Source organism: Hypanus sabinus, chromosome 5 (genome assembly GCF_030144855.1).
Source record: "Hypanus sabinus isolate sHypSab1 chromosome 5, sHypSab1.hap1, whole genome shotgun sequence".
NCBI lineage: Eukaryota > Metazoa > Chordata > Chondrichthyes > Myliobatiformes > Dasyatidae > Hypanus > Hypanus sabinus.
This window is the reverse complement of record NC_082710.1, coordinates 179158605-179180219: the sequence shown is the minus strand read 5'-3', so window position 1 is coordinate 179180219 and position 21615 is coordinate 179158605. Positions and strand designations below refer to the sequence as shown.

Sequence of the window (21615 nt, the reverse complement as noted above, 5' to 3'; positions counted from 1 at the left end):
ATAGGCCAACCGTCTATCTCGCTTTTCAGGAATTGTCCCTTTCAGTTGTACTTCACACTGAACCAGGCTCCGCGTTCCGGGTTCATTTATAGTCAGACCTCTCTAATGTGTTTCTGATCCCACCCTGACGTGGAAATTGCCGCGATTCCTGCCCAGAGAACACTTGGAGCAACGTTGTTCATTCCCGAGTCTGCAGCGCGCCTAGTGGACATTCCCGGTACTGCCGGGTTCAGCGGCTCCCGAACGTGAAAGGAAAGTGAATGGACCTTGAACCGGGAAGTACCGGGAGTTAACATGGCTTCGAAAGGACAGGTCGAGAGTTTAACCGAGGAGGCAATTTGTCCCATCTGCCTGGATTTCTTCACCGATCCGGTGTCACTGGAGTGTGGACACAACTTTTGCCGCTCCTGCATCACACAGTGTTGGGAAAGTGGGGAGAGAAACTCCTGCCCGGAATGTAGAGAGGAGTTTGCAGACCGCACCCTCAAGGTCAATCGGGTGTTAGCAAGACTGGCTGAAAAAGCTCGAAAACTGCACCTGAAGCCGAAAGGGAAGGAAAGTAAACTTCACTGCGAGGAACACGAGGAAGAACTGAAGCTGTTTTGTGAGACGGACAAGACACTGATCTGCCTGATCTGTAGAGATGCGCGGGAACACAAGTCTCACAACTTCATGCCGGTTAACGAAGCCGTTAACATTTACCAGGTAAAAATAACCCGCTTTCGATCGTCTGTTTATGTTGTGTCTTTTTTTGTCTAATCCATTCCTCCTTTAATTCCCAGGATCGAGTTAAATCTTCCTTGGACTCTCTCACAAAAAGACAAGCAGACTTCCAGGAAATGGAGCAGGAACAGAAAGAGAAGATTTCTGGAGTTCGGGTGAGGCTCCTGAGCAGAATTTCCAACATCGTTGTGCAGTCTTGTTCCCTTTAATGAAGAATAGCAGAGTATCGCAGCTCCAGTAACCTGGGATGATCTTCTTCTCTTCGGCGGTTGGCACCCAGCTTAATGGTGCATTACCGCCACCTTCTGCTCCGGAGTGCGGATCAGACGATAGACTTAACATATGAAATGCCTTCTCCCGTACACATACACATACACACACACATACACATACCCTAAACTACACTTTATCCTTCTTTCTTTGGCCATCCTAGTACCATAATCCTGCTTATTCATCATAATCCTATAAAAAAAACCTGTATCCCTTAAGAAAGCTAAAAGTACCCAGACCTGTACCCTCTCACCCATGCCCAGTAACCCTTTTAATGTGAATTCCTGCACCCCCAATTCCCTTAGATTAATTGTCATCATCTCTCTCTGTATCCTAAACTTCCTGCAACTCAGAATTACATGTTCTACTGGCTCCTCTTCCTGACATTCCTCACACAAACCTGTCTGGTGTGTCCCTATCATTTACAATGTTTTGTTTAGTGCACAGTGCCCCAACCTGAAACTAGTCCACACAGTTTCCTCTCTTCTGTATCCACTCTCTACCCTAGTACCTGTAACACTCTTTTGTATTTGATATAAATGCCTCCCTTTCCCCTCTCTGTCCCATCTTTCTTGCCACATTTGGATGATTTTTTCCAGATTACACACTTAGCCTCTGCTTTGCTGATACTAATGTGCATTTCTATATTTTCTTTCTTTAATGCTCTCTTTGCCAACTCATCCGCCCTCTCATTCCCCTTCACCCCTACATGAGCTGGAACCTGTAGAAATTTTACCTGACCTCCCTGATCTGTAACTCTTGTGACTGACTGAAGGACTTCATAACGTACATTTTGCCGGATGTTTGAGTGAGAAGATTTTAAACTTGCTGGAACCGAGGATGAATCTGAACATATCAGTTTGGGCTTTGGCTTTGGCTCAATCAGGGTTCGGCGAGAACAGGCAGAGGGGAGGTTGAACAGGGCACGACTGCGCAAGCACGTGAAGTACGGCCTCTGAGATCAGCGGGGGAATTTAAAAAGCGAGCAGAGGCTGAGTACGAGCTTCACTCCAGGTGAGGAAAGGCCGGGTAAGCTCCTTTAATTACTCTAATTAGATTAGGAGTAGGTAATGGAGGCAGCAGTTAGGGCAGTTGAGTGCTTCGTTTGCAGTATGTGGGAAGTCAGGGCGAGCACAGCTGTCCCTGATGACTACACCTGTGAAAGGTGCATCCAGCTGCAGCTCCTGACCAACAGTGACCAACAGTGGCAGAAAAAAATCAGGAGTTACAGGGAGATAGTCAACCCTAAGAGTCAAGAGACAGGTAGCTGAGTGACTGTCAGGAGAGGGAAGGGGAATAGACAGGAAGAGCAGAGCACCCCTGTGACCGTTCCCATCAACAATAAGTATACCGTTTTGGATACTGTTGGTGGGGACGACCTACCAGGGACAAGTTGCAGTGGTTGCGTCTCTGACACCGAGACTGGACCCTCAGCTCAGAAGGGAGGGAGGGAAAAGAGGAGAGCAGTGGTGTTAGGGGATTCATTAGTTAGGGGGACAGATTGGAGGTTCTGTGGAAGAGATCGAGAATCCCGGATGGTCTGTTGCCTCCCTGGTGCCTTGGGTCGACTTCTCAATATTCTCAAGAGGGAGGTTGAACAGCCGGTTGTCGTCGGCCATGTAGGGACCAATGATGTGGGTAGGAAGAGTGAGGTGGTCCTGAAAGGTGAGTTTAGGGAGCTAGGTGCCAAGTTAAAGGACAGGAACTCCAGGAGAGCAATCTCAGGATTTCTATCAGTGCCACGTGCAGGTGGGTTTAGAAATAGTAAGATAGTGCAGATCAACACGTGGCTGAAGACATGGTGCAGGAGGGAGGGCTTCAGATTTATAGATAATTGGGCAGTTTTCCAGGGAAGGTGGGACAGTTAATATCTGAACTGGAGGGGGAACAAATATTCTTGCAGGTAGGTTTGCTAGAGAGGCTCCAGTGGATTTAAACTAGATACGGGGGGGGGGGGGGGGGGGAGGGGAACCAGAGTGTAGGAATAGATGTATGGGAGAAGGAAGAAAAAGAAGATAGTAAAGTTGTTTGCACTGTCAGAGATAACTAGAGAGGAAGAGGTGGAGAATTTCTTAAATGCATCTATTTTAATGCTCGGAGCATTCTAAGAAAGGTGGATGAGCTTAGAGCATGGATTGATACCTGGAAATATGATGTTGTAGCTATTAGTGAAACATGGTGTCAGGAGGGGAGTGACTGGCAACTAAATATTCCTGGATTTCGTTGCTTCAGGTGTGATAGAATAGGAGGGACAAGAGGGGAAGGTGATGTATTGCTTGTCAGTGAAAATATTACAGCGGTGGTCTGGCAGGATAGATTAGAGGGCTCGTCTAGGGAGACCATTTGGTGAAATTGAAGAATGGGAAAGGTGTAGTAACACTTATAGGGGTGTATTATAGACCACCTAATGGGGAGTGAGAATTGGAGGAGCAAATTTGTAAGGAGATAGCAGATATTTGTAGGTTGTGATTGTGGGAGATTTTAATTTTCCACACATAGACTGAGATGCCCTTACTGCAAAAGGGCTGGATGCTTTGGAGTTTGTAAAATGTGTGCAGGATAGTTTTTTGCAGCAGTACATAGAGGTACCAACTAGAGAAGGGGCAGTATTGGATCTCCTGTTAGGGAATGAGATAGGTGAGGTGATGGAGGTATGTGTTGGGGAGCACTTTGGGTCCAGTGATCACAATGACATTAGTTTCAATATAATTATGGAGAAGGATAGGACTGGACCCAGGGTTGAGATTTTTGATTGGAGAAAGGCTAACTTTGAGGAGATGCGAAAGGATTTAGAAGGAGTGGATTGGGACAATTTGTTTTATGGGAAGGATGTAATAGAGAAATGGAGGTCATCTGAAGGTGAAATTTTGAGGGTACAGAATCTTTATGTTCCTGTTTGGTTGAAAGGATAGGTTAGAAGTTTGAGAGAGCCATGGTTTTCAAGGGATATTGGAAACTTGGTTCGGAAAAAGAGAGAGATCTGCAATAAATATAGGTAGCATGGAGTAAATGAGGTGCTCGAGGAATATAAAGAATGTAAAAAGAATCTTAAGAAAGAAATTAGAAAAGCTAAAAGAAGATATGAGGTTGCTTTGGTGAAAGTAAATCTAAAGGGTTTCTACAGCTATATTAATAGCAAAAGGATAGTGAGGGATAAAATTGGTCCCTTAGAGAATCTGAGTGGACAGCTATGTGTGGAGCCAAAAGAGATGGGGGAGATTTTGAACAATTTCTTTTCTTCGGTATTCACAAAGGAGAAGGATATTGAATTGCATAAGGTAAGGGAAATAAGCAGGGAAGCTATGGAAACTATGACAATTAAAGAGAAGGAAGTGCTGACGCTTTTAAGGAATATAACAGTGGATAAATCTCTGGGTCCTGACAGGTTATTCACTAGGACCTTGAGGGAAGTTAGTGTAGAAATAGCAAGGGCTCTGACAGAAATATTTTGTCATTAGAAACGGGAATGGTGCCGGAGGATTGGTGTATTGCTCATGTTGCTCCATTGTTTAAAAAGGGTTCTCAGGGTAAACCTAGGCCTGTAAGTTTGACGTCAGTGGTGGGTAAGTTAATGGAAAGTATTCTTAGAGATGGTATATATAATTATCTGTATAGACAGGGTCTGATTAGGAACAGTCAACATGGATTTGTGCGTGGAAGGTCATGTTTGACAAATCTTATTAAATTTTTTGAAGAGGTTACGAGGAAAATTGACGGGGGTAAAGCAGTGGACGTTGCCTATATGGACTTCAGTAAGGCCTTTGGCAAGGTTCCACACGGAAGGTTAGTTAGGAAGGTTCAATCGTTAGGTACTAATATTGAAGTAGTAAAATGGATTCAACAGTGGCTGGATGGGAGATGCCAGAGAGTAGTGGTGGATAACTGTTTGTCAGGTTGGAGGCCGGTGACTAGCGGGGTGCCTCAGGGATCTGTACTGGGTCCAATGTTGTTTGTCATATACATTAATGATCTGGATGATGGGGTGGTAAATTGGATTAGTAAGTGTGCAGATGATATGGTGTTGTGGATAATGAAGTAGATTTTCAAAGGTTGCAGAGAGATTTAGGCCAGTTAAAAGAGTGGGCTGAACAATGGCAGATGGAGTTTAATGCTGATAAGTGTGAGGTGCTACATTTTGGTAGGAATAATCAAAATAGGACATACATGGTGAATGGTAGGGCATTGAAGAATGCAGTAGAACAGAGTGATCTAGGAATAATGGTGCATAGTTCCCTGAAGGTGGAATCTCATGTGGATAGGGTGGGGAAGAAAGTTTTTGGTGTGCTGGCCTTCATAAATCAGGGCATTGAGTATAGGAGTTGGGATGTAATGTTAAAATTGTACAAGGCATTGGTGAGGCCAAATTTGGAGTATTGTGTACAGTTCTGGTCACCGAATTATAGGAAAGATATTAACTAAATAGAGTGAGTACAGAGAAGATTTACTAGAATGTTACCTGGATTTCAACACCTATGTTGCAGAGAAAGGTTGACCAAGTTAGGACTTTATTCTTTGGAATGTAGAAGGTTGAGGGGGGACTTGATAGAGGTATTTAAAATTATGAGGGGGCTAGATAGAGTTGATGTTGATAGGCTTTTTCCATTGAGAAAAGGGGAGATTCATACAAGAGGACGTGAGTTGAGAGTTAGGGGGCAACCCCAATCATAACTCCACTCCACCACGTCATCAATTAATCCTTGTAGCTTCCTAATTATATGCTCCATGTTCCTACCTCTTTTCCACAAGGCCCCATCATCCGCAAACAGTGACCTACCTATCTCCACTGGTACCTCTATGAAGACATAATGATGAAAAGTATCAGACTAATCACACTACCCTGAGGTGTGCCTATGTTATGCTAAAAAAGATCTAGGCTAAGGAGCGCTCTTGAAGTTGCTGCATCTTTACAACAGATTGTGGGAGGAGGTAAGATTACCAAGTGCGTGGAAAGAAGCAGTAGTCATTCCAATAAGGAAACCTGGCAAAGACCCGTCAAAACACACCAGCTACAGGCCAATAGCATTAACGTCAAATATATGCAAGATCATGGAAAATATGATAACAGAAAAGTTATCATATCAGCTTGAGAAGAGAGGAATGCTGGTAAGTTATCAGAGTGGTTTTAGGAAAGGAAGGAATTCCATAGACTCAGTGATAAGGTTAGAGACTGAAATAAGAAAGGCTCGGGCAAATAGAGTCAGTAGTTGCAGTGTATTTTGACATAGAAAAAGCCCATGACATGATGCACAAACTGCACAAGATGGGGGGTTGGTGGAAGAGTTTTTAATTGGATAAAAGATTTTTTGTTCGGTAAGAAAATTCAAGTTCAGATTCGGTCAGAATGATCAAATCAGTAACCTGGGATCGATCCTGACCTCCAGTGCTGTCTGCGTGGAGTTTGCATGTTCTCTCAGTAACCGGTACCTTCTTTTAGCCGACAATCAACTCAATGTGGGATTTACAGATACTGTAGTTGAAAACTGATTTAAACCAGACAGATGTTTTGACTGTTGTGACCCCACCAAGAGTCAAAGCAGAAAGCCCACATTCCAGCCAACAGAGTTCTTTGGGCCATTGAGGCACACAAGCCTCCAAACCCAACGGCAAGGTTGTGGTCCTCTTGGATGATAGTGGACTGGACAGACCCTTCCATATCATAAGGAAATACATCAGGGCCAAATAATAAACCAGCCTCTCCTTTCCTTCGACAGGAACAGTCACAAAGCGTTCAGTCCCAGATCACATCCCAGTTTGATGAACTGCGCCGGATTATCACTGAGAAAGAGCAGCGTGCCCTCCGAGATATCAGGGAAGAAGAGGAGAGGATTCTAAATCCAATGGAGAAAAATCTTCAAGTAATTCAAAAGAATTTAAATGCCATCTACAAGGAAATCTCAAAGTTACAGGAACAGATGGATCAACAAGACAATATCATATTCCTCATGGTGAGAGATTTCAGTTTGGTCCTGTAAAAGTACATAGTCACAAAATGATGTATTTTAACTCAGTGTGGGATTTACTGATACTGGAGTTGTAAACTGATTGAAACCAGATGGATGTTTTGACCATTCAGGGTTGTTGTCTCCAAACCGGCCTCTCACAACATCTGTACATCGCTGGACAGTCTGCATCCTTCTCGGGAATGTTTACTCTGATCGTCGCACTGAGCCAGTGATCACTTCTGTGATTCCCATGTATAATATCCCCTAAGACTCAGAGTAACATCCCATTGCAGTCACAGACTGTGAGTGTGTCTGGTGCAGTGGGTGTGAGGGTCTCTCTGTTGATCAGTGGGAACTGAGGTTGAATTCCAGAATGTGACCTACACATTGGATTTACCATCTATATCTGGTTTGTATCAGGTTCATTGTTTTGGAGAATTTTGCACTGTCTTTTGTTTTTCAGAAATATTCTTCATCAGATTATATCCCATTTTCATCAGAGACAGGACTTTCTGTCCATTCTCTCCTATCAGTTTCCCTGGTGCACAAGCCTCCTCCCACCTACTCACCACACCCAGTAACAGTGTCCCCAACTCCATGGTCCCTCATTACATTCAATCTCTGCTGTTCCACTTCAGCCATTCCTGTAGCAGTGAGTTCCACATTCTCTTCATGACATTTCTTGTGGGATCTATTAACGACCAACTGATGTTTTTATCTTTGACTTATTGTCTCCACACAAGCAGAAATATTTTTGATCAAATACATTCAGAATCTTAAAACCTGTCCAGTCTCTCCTGTGAGTTCCTTCTCTCAGTTATCGTATAATTCTCATAAATATTCCTTGTACTTTCTCCCATGGTTCAATGTCCCTCTTTCTCCGTTCATGTTAGTGGGAAAGTTAAGTGAGAATTTTCGGCAGTTTTTAATAACTTGTCTCAGATTCCTGCTGTTCGGATGCTGACGGTCAGTCTCAGTCAATTGAGATCTGTGTTTGATTTATTTCAGGAGGAAGCTCGTCGGAAGAGGAGGTAGGACATGGTCTTTACTGAAACTCTGTATGGATTTGTAAAATAGTTCAAGTATCACTGATGTTCAGTTTATAACCAGATGTATAATATTTACAGGATGAGTGATGATACCCAGACATTGTCAGTGACAGATGGTGCCCTATTGGTTGAAAAATTCGATCACCCCTATTTGCTCGACATAGCATCGGAAGAAGTGATTGGCGGCATTAAACACGGTAAAACATAAGATTCATTTGTGCTTGTTTATGAGACACTACTAAGTCATAATTAGATGCCAAATATGGCTTGTCAAAGTCCTTCTGAAAATCCAAGTACACAACATCAACTGATTCTCTTTTGTTTATCTGGCTTGTTATTTCTTCAAAGAATTCCAGCTGATTTGTCAGGCAGGATTTTCCCTTGAGGAAACCATGGCCTATTTTATCATGTGCCTCCAAGTTCCCTGATAACTCCTCCTTAATAATCAACTTCACCATCTTCCCAGCCACTGAGGTCAGACTAACTGGCCTAGAGTTTCCTTTATTCGCTCTCTCTTCTTGAACAGTGGAGTGACATTTTCAAATTTCCATTCTTCCAGAACCATTGAAGAATCTAGTGATCCTTGAAGGATCGTTACAAATGCCTCCACGATCTCTTCAGCCACCTCTTTCTGAACTCTGGCATGTACACTATCTAGTCCAGGTGACAGCTACCTAAAGATCTTCCCATTTCCCAAGAACCTGTTCTCTAGTAATGCTAACTTCACGTTGCCTGACACTTGGAACTTCCACCATACTGCTAGTGTCTTCCACAGTGAAGACCGATGCAAAATACGTCTTCAGTTCACCCACGCTTTCATTGTCCCCCATTACCACCTCTCCAGCATTGTTTTCCAGCAGTCCGATGTCCACTCTTGCCTCTCTCTAATCCAGAAATTAGGACCTCCTGGGTACCAATTCCTGGATTGCTGCCTGTGCCATGTGCCAGTGAGGGTAGAAACAGGGTGATCTGTCAGGTAAATGTGTGGCTGAGAAGCTGGTGCAGGGGGCAGGCTTCAGGTTCTTGGATCATTGGGATCTCTTCTGGGGGAGGTATGACCTGATCAGAAGTGATGGGCTGCACCTGAACCCGAGGGGGACCAATATTCTTGCGGGCAGGTTTGTTAGAGCTGTTGGGGAGGGTTTAAACTAATTTTGTAGGGGGGTGGGAACTGGAGTGAAGGGACTCGGGATAGGACGGATGGTAAAAATGGTAATGATAGCCTGCAGTCAGACTGTCAGGAAGGACAGGCAGGTGATGGAACTCAGTTGCAGCCAACAGGCTGAGTATCAAAACTTTAGGAATGCAGAATCAGAAAGGACAACAAATACGATACTCAAGCTGTTGTATCTAAATGCCTGTAGTATAAGAAATAAAGTGGATGATCTTGTTGCACGATTACCGATTGCCAGGTATGATGTTGTAGCCATCACTGAATTGCGGCTGAAGGATGGTTGTAGTTGGGATCTGAATGTCCAAGGTTATACATTATATCGGAGAGATAGGAAGGTAGGCAGAGGGGGTGATATGGCTCTACTGGTAAAGAATGGTATCAAATCAGTAGAACGATATGACATTGGATCGGAAGATATTGAATACTTGTGGGTTGAGTTCAGAAACAGCAAGGTTAAAAAGACCTTGATGGCAGTTATATACAGGCCTCCAACAGAGCTGGGTGGTGGACCACAGATTACAACAGGAGATAGAAAAGCTGTGTCAAAAGGGCAATGTTCTGGTAGTCATGGGAGATTTTAACATGCAGGTCCATTGGGAAAATCAGGCTGATAATGGATCTCAAGGGTGAGTCTGTTGAATCCCTAAGAGATGGCATTTAAAGCAGTTTGTCATTGAGCCCACGAGGGGATCAGCTATACTGGATTGGCTGTTATGTAATGAACCAGAGGCGATTAGGGAGCTGAAGGTAAAAAACCCTGAGGAACCAGTGATCAGAGTATGATTGAGTTTAACTTGAAATTTGATAGGGAGCAAGTAAAGTAGCGGTCGATCTTTGGGACTTTCCCAGTAGATCCCAAAAAAAATTCAAAAATAAATACACAAATACTGTTGAGAGATTGTTTCCGGGTTGCGGGGTTTTGTTCCGTTCTTTCTGCCCAGTGCGCGTGTGTGTAGCTCCCCCGCATTACACAGTGTAATTCAACATGTACAAACACACTGGATGAACTCAGCAGGTCGGGCAGCATCCGTTGAAACGAGCAGTCAACCTGCTGACTGCTGAGTTCATCCAGCTTGTTTGTACATGTTGATTTGACCACAGCATCTGTAGTGTACTTTGTGTTTGCACAGTGTAATTCAGTGGTCCCCAGCCACTGGGCCGCGAGGAAACGATATGAGTCAGCTGCACCTTTCCTCACTCCCTGTCACGCCCACTGTTGAACTTGAACGCACGCGAGGTCATCAGATGCCTAAACGCAGTGATACCCTCGCGCCAGGAATCACTGGTTCGCCTCACGCGGCCGGTGAGAAGTGCCGTTGGTACTGGCCTGGAGCGCGGAGAGGTGGGCGCCATCTCTAAACCTGTTCACCACACCGAATGTTCGTGGGGAACCCGGTGCTAAAATACTCACAGACGATCTAATTCGGGCTCAGGGTTCAGTAAGTAGCAGAGCAGCTACCTCGCTGCGATCTGCTGATACAAACTTTTGTTGGCCGATAGATCCTACAGGGGGGGCAGGCACCCTGTCACACTCCCCGCTCTGTCGCTTTCTCCGGACTGGAACCGGCACGGGGACCTCCGGACCTGACCTTGTCCTCTCACCCCACCCATGACCAACCGCACCCGGCCAGGGTGTCTGGCGGCGGGCGGGCAGGCGGAGGCTGCAGTTTGGGCCTGGAGGCTGACTAATGAGGCAATGAAATCCTCAAAACTGCTTCGGTACCTTGATTCCAAGCACCGTGCACTTAAAGACAAACCCACTGAGTTTTTTGAGTGGAGAAAACGTGAGCAAGTGGGACAAAAGCTAAGTGCCGAGAGCTGCAAAAACTAAATTGTGGAATGGACTGGACATAAGGAACCTGCTTTGAGTATCGCTGTATTCCGGTCGTGCTTAATCCCCAACCCCCACCCCCCCCACCCCATCGGCTGGTTGGCAAGAATATTGTCAATATTAAACCGGTCCATGGTGCAAAAAAGGGTGTGTACCCCTGGTGTTTATACATTATTTCTACTTCTGGGTTGCGGGGTTTTACTTCCGGTCTTTTCTGCCCCAGTGTGCATGTGTGTAACTAATCAATCTGGGGGTCAATGTCACCTTTGACTATGACCGAGGTAGGGGAGCTTGGCCTTAAAAAGGTTGGTGACCACTAGAGTAAAGGCTGATGTAGCAGTATTTCAGTGGAGTAAGGGAAATTACAGTGGTATGAGACAGGAGTTGGCCAAAGTAGATTGGAAAGAGCTGCTGGCAGGGATGTCAGCAGAGCAGCAATGGTGTGTGTTTCTGGGGAAATGAGGAAGCTGCAGGACGTGAGTATGTTTTCATTTCTTCCAACAGTGAAGAAATACTCAAATTGTAAAATAGTACAACCATGACTGACAAGGGATGTCAAAGCTATTGTAAAAGCAAAAGAAAGGACATATAACAAAGCAAAAATTAGTGGGATGATAGTGGATCGGGAAGTTTTTAAAAACCTACAGAGAGCAACTAAAAAAATCATTGGAAAGGAAAAGATGAAATGTGAAAGCAAGCTAGCAAATAACATCAAAGTGGATAGTAAAAGTTTTTTCACGTATGTTAAAAATAAAAGAGAAATGAGAGTGGATATGGGACCGCCAGAAAATGAGGCAGGGAAAATAATAACAGGGGACAAGGAGATGGCGGATGAACTAAATGACTATTTTGCATCAGTCTTCACTGTGGAAGACACTAACAGTATGCCTGATGTTGTGTGTGAAGGAAGAGAAGTGGGTGCAGTTACTATTACAAGAGAGAAGGTGCTCAAAAAGCTGAAAGACCTAAAGGTACATAAGTCACCTGGACCACAGGAACTGCACCCTAGGGTTCTGAAAGATGTAGCATTAGAGATTATGGTGGCATTAGAAATGACCTTTCAAAAATTATTGGAGTCTGGCATGGTGTCGAAGGAGTGGAAAATTCTTTAAGAAAGGAGGAAGGCAGCGGAAAGGAAATTATAGACCAGTTAGCCTGACCTCAGTGGCTGAGGTGTTTGAGTCAGTTGTTATGGATGAGGTGATGGAGCACATGGTGACACAGGACAAGATGGTATAAAGTCAGCATGGTTTCCTTCAGGGAAAATCCTGCCAGACGAACCTGGTGGAATTCTTTGAGCAGATTACAAGTGGGATAGATAAAGGGGATGTAGTGGATGTTGTATATTTGGACTTTCTGAAGGCCTTTGATAAGGTGCCACACATGAGGCTGTTTCCCAAGTTAAGAGCCCGTGGTATTATAGGGAAGTTGCTGACATGGTTAGACAATTGGAGGCATGGCTTCAGGGAGCCTAGATGCAGCACACGTAATTGTTAACAAGTACTGATGACCAGCTGCAGTTTTTGGCAATGGACCTACACAATCCACTATGACCCTGGAAAATGGTTCACCAAACGCAGGTATCGGCCGAAGTGGTGCCTTAGGGATGGCCTGATTAGGTTTTCCCACCGCCTGGCACCCTCTACAGTAATTAATAATATCTTTCCTCACGTTACACCAATAAAATTCCCTCATCATCCTGTGCACTGTTTCCTTTACTCCGAAATGTCCACCTAAAGGCATCTTATGGGCCAGGTTTAAAACTGAAGCCCTGTAAACTTTTGGAACCACTACCTGATGCACAATAGCCCAATCCTCACTTGCAGGCACGGTGGCTGATGTCCACTTCCTCATCAACACCCCATCTTTAAGGTAATATCCCACTGACTCTTTCTGAATTTCATCCTCAGAGAGAGCTCTCTCTTTTAAAGCCACAATTTCAGGATCTTTATTTAGTTCTTCTATAAATTCCCTCCTCAATAAAGACATCTTTCTCATCCTCCTTACTCTCCTCAGCCTTACTACCCTCTAAGTCCTGTTGGTTTAGGGACAGTAGGAAAGTCTAGATAAATCAATATTAGCATCAGCAGCCTTTTCCGACATGCTTCTAGTGACTACGCAGGCGGGATACACATCAGCGTCTATGGACGGGCCCTCAGCAGCAGCAGGCTCACTGGCTAGCTGAACTGCTGGGTAAACATCCCCACCTGCAAGGTCATTTCCGAGTACGAGATCAACATTGTCTATCGGTAGTTCAGACCGCACCCCTATTGTGACTGGTCCAGATACCAAGTCACATTTCAGAATTATCTTATGCAAAAGCACGGTCTCAGTTCCGTTTCCAATACCTTTGATAATATTCACCACCATATAACCATATAACAATTACAGCACGGAAACAGGCCATCTCGGCCCTTGCAGTCCGTGCTGAACACTTACTCTCAACGCCCCAGACTCTCAAATCTCCATCTCAGCACCGAACTCCAAAACACTCTTTAATATCAGTGACTGAAAAGCTCCAGTATCTCTCCAGATTCTCACTGGAACCGGAGTTGATCCCTCCTTCACAGACACAAACCCATTTGAAATAAATCTCTCAAGTCCCTCTTGAACTAGGTCAGACCCCTCCTTCTTCAGCGGTGTTTTAACCGTCTGAACGCAGGCATTTGGGGTTTTCTCTCTCTCTGTCCCTTTTTCCCTTTTCATAGCAAAACAATTGGATGCCGCATGACCAGGCTTCCCACAAAAGTAACAAAAGGGGTTGCTGGGTGGTGGGGGTCATTGTAACTTGTCCCATGGTCAGGCTCGGATTAAATCGGGTTTCTGGGTGGTGGGGGTCATTGTAACTTGTCCCATGGTCAGGCTCGGATTAAATCGGGTTTCTGGGTGGTGGGGGGTCAAAGGGCCGGAAGGGCCTATTCCGTGCTGTATCTCAATAAAAAAATTACAGCTGATGAAAGTGCAGTAGACGTCGTCTCCATGGAGTTTAGCGAGGGATTTGACAAGGTAGCAGAGAGTTAGATCACATGGGATACAGTACGATCTGCAATAGGATGCAGAGTTGTCTGGGTGGAGTCCCGTGACCAGTGGTTGTTCTGCAGGGATCGGTGCTGGGTCCACTGTTTTACATCATTCATATGAATGATTTGGAGAGAATGTAGGTGACGTGTTTAGTAGGTTTGTGAAGGACTCTAAAATTGGTGGTTTCATGGACAGTGAAGAGGTTATTTATTTATTTAGAGACAGTGTGAAACAGGCCGTCCCAGACCAACGACCCGCTCCACCCAGCACCCCAACTATTTAAAACCAGCCTAATCACGGGGCAATGTACAATGACCATTTAACCTACAAACCGTTATGTCTTTGTACGAGCGTCACAGAGTGATAGAAACTAACAGCACAGGCCCTTCAGCCTACCTGGTCTGTACTGAAGCATTTAAACTACCTGCTCCCATCGACCTGCACCGGGACCATGGTCCTCCAACTCCGACTGTCCATGTACCATCCAAACTTCTCTTAAATGTTTAAATCGAGCTTGCTTGTACCACTTGGGCTGGCAGCTGGTTCCACACTCTCACAACCCTCTGAATGAAGCAGTTTCCCCTCATGTTCCCCTTAAACTTTTCATCTTTCACCTTTAACCCATGACCTCTGGTTGTAATCCCACACACCCTCTGTGGAAAAAGTCTGCTTGCATTTACCCTATCCATACCCCGCATAATTTTGTATACTATCAAATCTCCCCTCAGTCTTCTAAGTTACAGGAATAAAGTCCTAAACTATTCAATCTTTCCTTATGACTCAGGTCCTCCAGTCCCAGCAACATCCCTGGAAATCTTCTCCGTGCTCTTTCAAACTTCTTTACATCCTTCCTGTAGGTAGGTGACCAAAACTGTACACAATATCCCAAATTAGACGGCCCCAGGTCTCATACTACTTCAACATAACATCCATCTACCTGTAACACCACTTTCGGTGTATTCTGGACCTGTGTTCCCAGATCTGCTGTGGAACAGAGTCCTCAGTGCCCGACCATTCACTGTGAAAGACCGACACTGGGGTCCTACCGAAGAGCAACAGCTCACACTTGTCTGCATTAAATTCCAGCTGACACCTTTCAGCCCATTTTCCCAGCTGCCCCAGATCCCACTGCAAGTAATGATGGTCTTCCTCGCTGTCCACTCCTCCCCAATGTGAGGGATGAATCGGGAGCACCTGGAGGAAATGCACAAGGTCCCGGGGAGAAAGTACAAACTCTTTACCGATGGTGTTGGAATTGAACTCTAAACTCTGGAATGCCCCGAGGTGCAACAGTAATGTGTTATCCACTACATAACCATCTTGCTCGTCGTTTATCCAAGATTACAACGAGATCTTGATTAATTTGGACTCTGGGCCATTGGATGGAAACTGATTTTAATTCAGAGAGATGAGGGTGTTGCATTTTGGAGGGCAAACCAGGACAGGATTTACACAGCAATCGGGGGCCCTGGAGAGTGTTGTGGAACAGAGAGACCAGGAGGTGATTGTCTTCTTCAGTCGGAATACTGAGTACAGGATCTGGGACGTCACGTTATGAGTGTACAAGACATTGGGAAGGCCACATTTGGAACAGAGTAACACACACAAACTGCTGGAGGAACTCAGCAGGTCAGGCAGCATCTATGGATATGAATAAACAGTTGATGATTTGGGCCAGGGTTTTGTGTGTGTTGCTTTGGATTTCCAGCATCTGCAGACTTTCTTGTCTTTATGATTTTGATCACCCTGTACAGTTCTGGTTATCTTTCTACAGGAAGGATGTCATTAAACTGAGAGGGTATAAAACAGATTTACGAGGATGTTACTGGGACTGGAGAGTTTGGGTTATAAGGAGAGGCTGAATATTCTTGGTCTTTTTCCTGGAGCTCAGGAGGTTGCTAAAGGAAAATGTAGAGGTGGATACAGTTACAATGATTTAAAAGACATCTGGACAGGTACGTGGGTGGGAAAGGGTTAAAGGAACAATGGGCAAATACAGGTAAATGAAACTAGTTCATTCAAGCGAGTTGGTCGGCACGGATGAATTCTGCCTCTTTAAATGCCTCCAGTGTTTACTCACCCCATCCTCATCTGGATCCAGTTGTTGCTCCACCCCTTCCTCATACCCGTTTCCACTGCTATCTCCCATCTTTCTTTCCGATCTTGAGGTAATGTCTTGGCTTGACACACCGACTGGACATCTCCCTTATCACACGCTGCTTGACCGCTGAGATCCTCCAGAATTTTGTGTTTGTTGATCCTCCAGGTCGAGGAAAAACCTCGGGAAAATGCCCGAGTCTCCCCCCGATCCCGGGGCCGCGCTGTCCGAGTCTCCCCCCGATCCCCGGGGCCGCGCTGCCCGAGTCTCCCCCCGATCCCCGGGGCCGCGCTGCCCGAGTCTCCCCCCGATCCCCGGGGTCGCGCTGCCCGAATCTCCCCCCGATCCCCGGGGCCGCGCTGCCCGAGTCTCCCCCCGATCCCCGGGGCCGCGCTGTCCGAGTCTCCCCCCGATCCCCGGGGCCGCGCTGCCCGAGTCTCCCCCCGATCCCCGGGGCCGCGCTGCCCGACTCTCCCCCCGATCCCCGGGGTCGCGCTGCCCGAGTCTCCCCCCGATCCCCGGAGCCGCGCTGACCGAGTCTCCCCCCGAACCCCGGGGCCGCGCTGCCCGAGTCTCCCCCCGAACCCCGGGGCCGCGCTGTCCGAGTCTCCCCCCGATCCCCGGGGCCGCGCTGCCCGAGTCTCCCCCCGATCCCCGGGGCCGCGCTGCCCGAGTCTTCCCCCGATCCCGTGGCCGCGCTGCCCGAGTCTCCCCCCGATCCCCGGGGCCGCGCTTCCCGAGTCTCCCCCGGTCCCGGGGCCGCGCTGCCCGAGTCTTCCCCCGATCCCGTGGCCGCGCTGCCCGAGTCTCCCCCCGATCCCCGGGGCCGCGCTGCCCGAGTCTCCCCCGATCCCCGGGGCCGCGCTGCCCGAGTCTCCCCCGGTCCCGGGGCCGCGCTGCCCGAGTCTCCCCCCGTACCCCGGGGCCGCGCTGCCCGAGTCTCCCGCCGATCCCGGGGCCGCGCTGCCCGAGTCTCCCCCCGATCCCCGGGGCCGCGCTGCCCGAGTCTTCCCCCGATCCCGTGGCCGCGCTGCCCGAGTCTCCCCCCGATCCCCGGGGCCGCGCTGCCCGAGTCTCCCCCGGTCCCGGGGCCGCGCTGCCCGAGTCTTCCCCCGATCCCCGGGGCCGCGCTGCCCGAGTCTCCCCCCGATCCCCGGGGCCGCGCTGCCCGAGTCTCCCCCGATCCCCGGGGCCGCGCTGCCCGAGTCTCCCCCGGTCCCGGGGCCGCGCTGCCCGAGTCTCCCCCCGTACCCCGGGGCCGCGCTGCCCGAGTCTCCCGCCGATCCCGGAGCCGCGCTGCCCGAGTCTCCCCCCGATCCCCGGGGCCGCGCTGCCCGAGTCTCCCCCCGACCCCCGGGGTCGCGCTGCCCGAGTCTCCCCCCGATCCCCGGGGACGCGCTGCCCGAGCCTCCCCCCGATCCCCGGGGCCGCGCTGCCCGAGTCTCCCCCCGAACCCCGGCGCCGCGCTGCCCGAGTCTCCCCCCGATCCCCGGGGCCGCGCTGCCCGAGTCTCCCCCCGATCCCCGGGGCCGCGCTGTCCGAGTCGCCCACCCGATCCCGGGGCCGCGCTGCCCGAGTCTCCCCCCGATCCCGGGGCCGCGCTGTCCGAGTCTCCCCCCGATCCCCGGGGCCGCGCTGCCCGAGTCTCCCCCCGATCCCCGGGGCCGCGCTGCCCGAGTCTTCCCCCGATCCCGGGGCCGCGCTGCCCGAGTCTCCCCCCGATCCCCGGGGCCGCGCTGCCCGAGTCTCCCCCGATCCCCGGGGCCGCGCTGCCCGAGTCTCCCCCCGTACCCCGGGGCCGCGCTGCCCGAGTCTCCCCCGATCCCCGGGGCCGCGCTGCCCGAGTCTCCCCCCGATCCCGGGGCCGCGCTGCCCGAGTCTCCCCCGATCCCGTGGCCGCGCTGCCCGAGTCTCCCCCCGATCCCCGGGGCCGCGCTGCCCGAGTCTCCCCCGGTCCCGGGGCCGCGCTGCCCGAGTCTTCCCCCGATCCCCGGGGCCGCGCTGCCCGAGTCTCCCCCCGATCCCCGGGGCCGCGCTGCCCGAGTCTCCCCCGATCCCCGGGGCCGCGCTGCCCGAGTCTCCCCCGGTCCCGGGGCCGCGCTGCCCGAGTCTCCCCCCGTACCCCGGGGCCGCGCTGCCCGAGTCTCCCGCCGATCCCGGAGCCGCGCTGCCCGAGTCTCCCCCCGATCCCCGGGGCCGCGCTGCCCGAGTCTCCCCCCGACCCCCGGGGTCGCGCTGCCCGAGTCTCCCCCCGATCCCCGGGGACGCGCTGCCCGAGCCTCCCCCCGATCCCCGGGGCCGCGCTGCCCGAGTCTCCCCCCGAACCCCGGCGCCGCGCTGCCCGAGTCTCCCCCCGATCCCCGGGGCCGCGCTGCCCGAGTCTCCCCCCGATCCCCGGGGCCGCGCTGTCCGAGTCGCCCACCCGATCCCGGGGCCGCGCTGCCCGAGTCTCCCCCCGATCCCGGGGCCGCGCTGTCCGAGTCTCCCCCCGATCCCCGGGGCCGCGCTGCCCGAGTCTCCCCCCGATCCCCGGGGCCGCGCTGCCCGAGTCTTCCCCCGATCCCGGGGCCGCGCTGCCCGAGTCTCCCCCCGATCCCCGGGGCCGCGCTGCCCGAGTCTCCCCCGATCCCCGGGGCCGCGCTGCCCGAGTCTCCCCCCGTACCCCGGGGCCGCGCTGCCCGAGTCTCCCCCGATCCCCGGGGCCGCGCTGCCCGAGTCTCCCCCCGATCCCGGGGCCGCGCTGCCCGAGTCTCCCCCGATCCCGGGGACGCGCTGCCCGAGTCTCCCCCCGATCCCGGGGACGCGCTGCCCGAGACTCCCCCTGATCCCCGGGGCCGCGCTGCCCGAGTCTCCCCCCGATCCCGGGGACGCGCTGCCCGAGTCTCCCCCCAATCCCCGGGGCCGCGCTGCCCGAGTCTCCCCCCGATCCCCGGGGACTCTCTAATTCTCTGCTTCTCCCCCCAGTCTCTGTCACCCTGGATGTGGAAACGGCGGGTCCGCGGCTCGAGGTGTCTGAGGATCGGAAGAGTGTGAGCTACACCGGGACCCGGAGGAATCTCCCTGACACCGGGAAGAGGTTCACATACTGGCGTTGTGTGCTGGGATCGGAGGGATTCACATCGGGGAGACATTACTGGGAGGTGGAGGTGATGGGGAATCGGTGGTGGTATCTGGGAGTCGCCGCAGAGTCTGTGGACAGGAAGGGAAAGTTCACGCTGAGTCCGGAGACCGGATTCTGGACCATCGGGCGGCGTGATGACGTGTTCGGGGTTTACACCTCCCCTGAGTCCCGTCTCCCTGCCGATCCCATCCCCGGGAGGGTGGGAGTTTATCTCAGTTACGAGTCCGGGACAGTTTCATTTTACAACGCGGAGACCAAGTCCCATCTCCACACCTTCACTGGGAATAAATTCACGGAGAAACTTTCTCCTTTCTTCTGGACTGGGTATGAAAACGAGTGGCTGAGAATCTGCTCCGGTTCCGCTCCGGGTCTGTAAACGGGTCGGGTCCCGGGATGTGCGGAGAGTGAAATAAACATGATGTGAGAATTATCGATCCATTAATTTTAACTCGTTCACCGCGTCCGTCAACGGAACAGAAACACTGCGGATTCAGCAGCAGCCGCGGACGGCGGGTCCTGAGCTCCCCGGCTCCTCCGGGTGCTAAAGGCCACCGGGACTGTCAGGGTAACTGGGGCAAGTGGGGGTGATACTGACTGGGAGAGGGAGGTCAGGGTGAATCTTGGTAACACGGGACTCCCAGCGCCTGGGTCTCCCAGCGTGTCCGGTAACATTTATGGAGGGAAATGGGCAGGTGAGGGTGGATCCAGGTGAGGGGTAATAGCTGAGGGAGGGGTGATAGATGAGGGACGGGTGGAAATGTGTCAGAAATTGGGAGGTGAGAGGTGTCAGTAACAAAGGGCAGAAGATTTTGGAATCTGACAGGAGGGGAAAGTGACCCCTGAGTAAAGGGAGGGAGGTGGGGAGGAGTGTGTGGGTGATGGGCAGATGGAGAGGGTGGGGAGGAGTGTGTGGGTGATGGTCAGATGGAGAGGGTGGGGAGGAGTGTGTGGGTGATGGTCAGATGGAGAGGGTGGGGAGGAGTGTGTGGGTGATGTGCAGATGGAGAGGGTGGGGAAGAGTGTGTGGGTGATGGGCAGATGGAGAGGGTGGGGAGGAGTGTGTGGGTGATGGGCAGATGGAGAGAGTGGGGGAGGAGTGTGGGTGATGGGCAGATGGAGAGGGTGGGGAGGAGTGTGTGGGTGATGGGCAGATGGAGAGAGTGGGGGAGGAGTGTGGGTGATGGGCAGATGGAGAGGGTGGGGAGGAGTGTGTGGGTGATGGGCAGATGGAGAGGGTGGTTCAGGAGTGTGTGGGTGATGGGCAGATGGAGAGGGTGGGAAGGAATGTGTGGGTGATGAGAAGATGGAGAGGGTGGGGAGGAGTGTGTGTGGGATGGACAGATGCAGGGTGTGGGGAGGAGTGTGTGGGTGATGGGCAGATGGAGAGGGTGGGGAGGAGTGTGTGGGTGATGGTCAGATGGAGAGGGTGGTTCAGGAGTGTGTGGGTGATGGGCAGATGGAGAGGGTGGGGAGGAGTGTGTGGGTGATGGGCAGATGGAGAGGGTGGGAAGGAGTGTGTGGGTGATGAGAAGATGGAGAGGGTGGGGAGGAGTGTGTGGGTGATGGACAGATGGAGAGTGGGGGAGGTGTGTGGGTGATGGACAGATGGAGGGTGGGGGAGAAGTGTGTGGGTGATGGGCAGATGGAGAGGGTGGTTCAGGAGTGTGTGGGGGATGGGCAGAAGGAGAGGGTGGGGAAGGAGGGGAAAGAGAGAGGGCGATGGGGCTGGTGGATCAGGAGGAGAGAGACAATTAAACATGAAAAGTGACAGGGAACGATTTCCAGAAGTTTGAAAGTTCGATGTTGATGCTGCCAGGTTGCCGATCACCCTGACGGAAAATGGGGAGCTGTTCCTCTAACTTACGAGGCAAATAGAGTCGGGATCTCTACTTTGAATCAGATATTCAGTTTTGGACCCAGTTTATATGCAAGAAATGTGGGGAAAAACACAACAGGTTGGTCATGATCTGTGGAGAGAGGAACAGGCTTCATGTTCCACGTTGGTGACCTCTCCTGGAATTGATTCAAACACTGCCTGCTCTGTTGTGGGTTTCAAGTAATTTCAGTTTTGTTTTAGTTCTTCCAGCATCTGATTGAAGAAAAAACGGGAGTGCAGTGTAATTTCCTCCGGAAAGGGGGATAAAGAAGGAGGAATGTGAGAGGAGAGGGGAGTGGACCATTAGAGAAACTGATGCTCAGGTTGGAACTACCCGGAGAGGTACGGTGAAGGTTAGAGAGACGGGGACACGATATTTTGGAGCCGGAAGTGTGGCAACACAAGCCGGCTGATCCCAGCACAATCCTCGGGCAGACTGTGTTGGTCATTGACGCAATGGAGAAATGTAAATGGTGAAGCCCCCTGTGTGTATTTGTGTATGGCGGAGAC

At 50.8% G+C, this 21615-nt stretch overlaps 1 protein-coding gene across 1 annotated transcript; it reads left to right on the top strand.

Annotated features, from left to right (window-relative positions):
• The first annotated feature begins 271 nt into the window (after positions 1-271).
• LOC132394676 (zinc-binding protein A33-like) lies at positions 272-19624 on the top strand. The gene is made up of 6 exons (XM_059971045.1): positions 272-705; positions 783-878; positions 6705-6938; positions 7944-7966; positions 8063-8181; positions 19073-19624. Exons 1-6 carry the CDS (start codon positions 295-297, stop codon positions 19603-19605), a joined length of 1416 nt encoding a protein of 471 aa, XP_059827028.1. The 5' UTR covers positions 272-294; the 3' UTR covers positions 19606-19624.
• The last annotated feature ends 1991 nt before the right edge of the window (positions 19625-21615 follow it).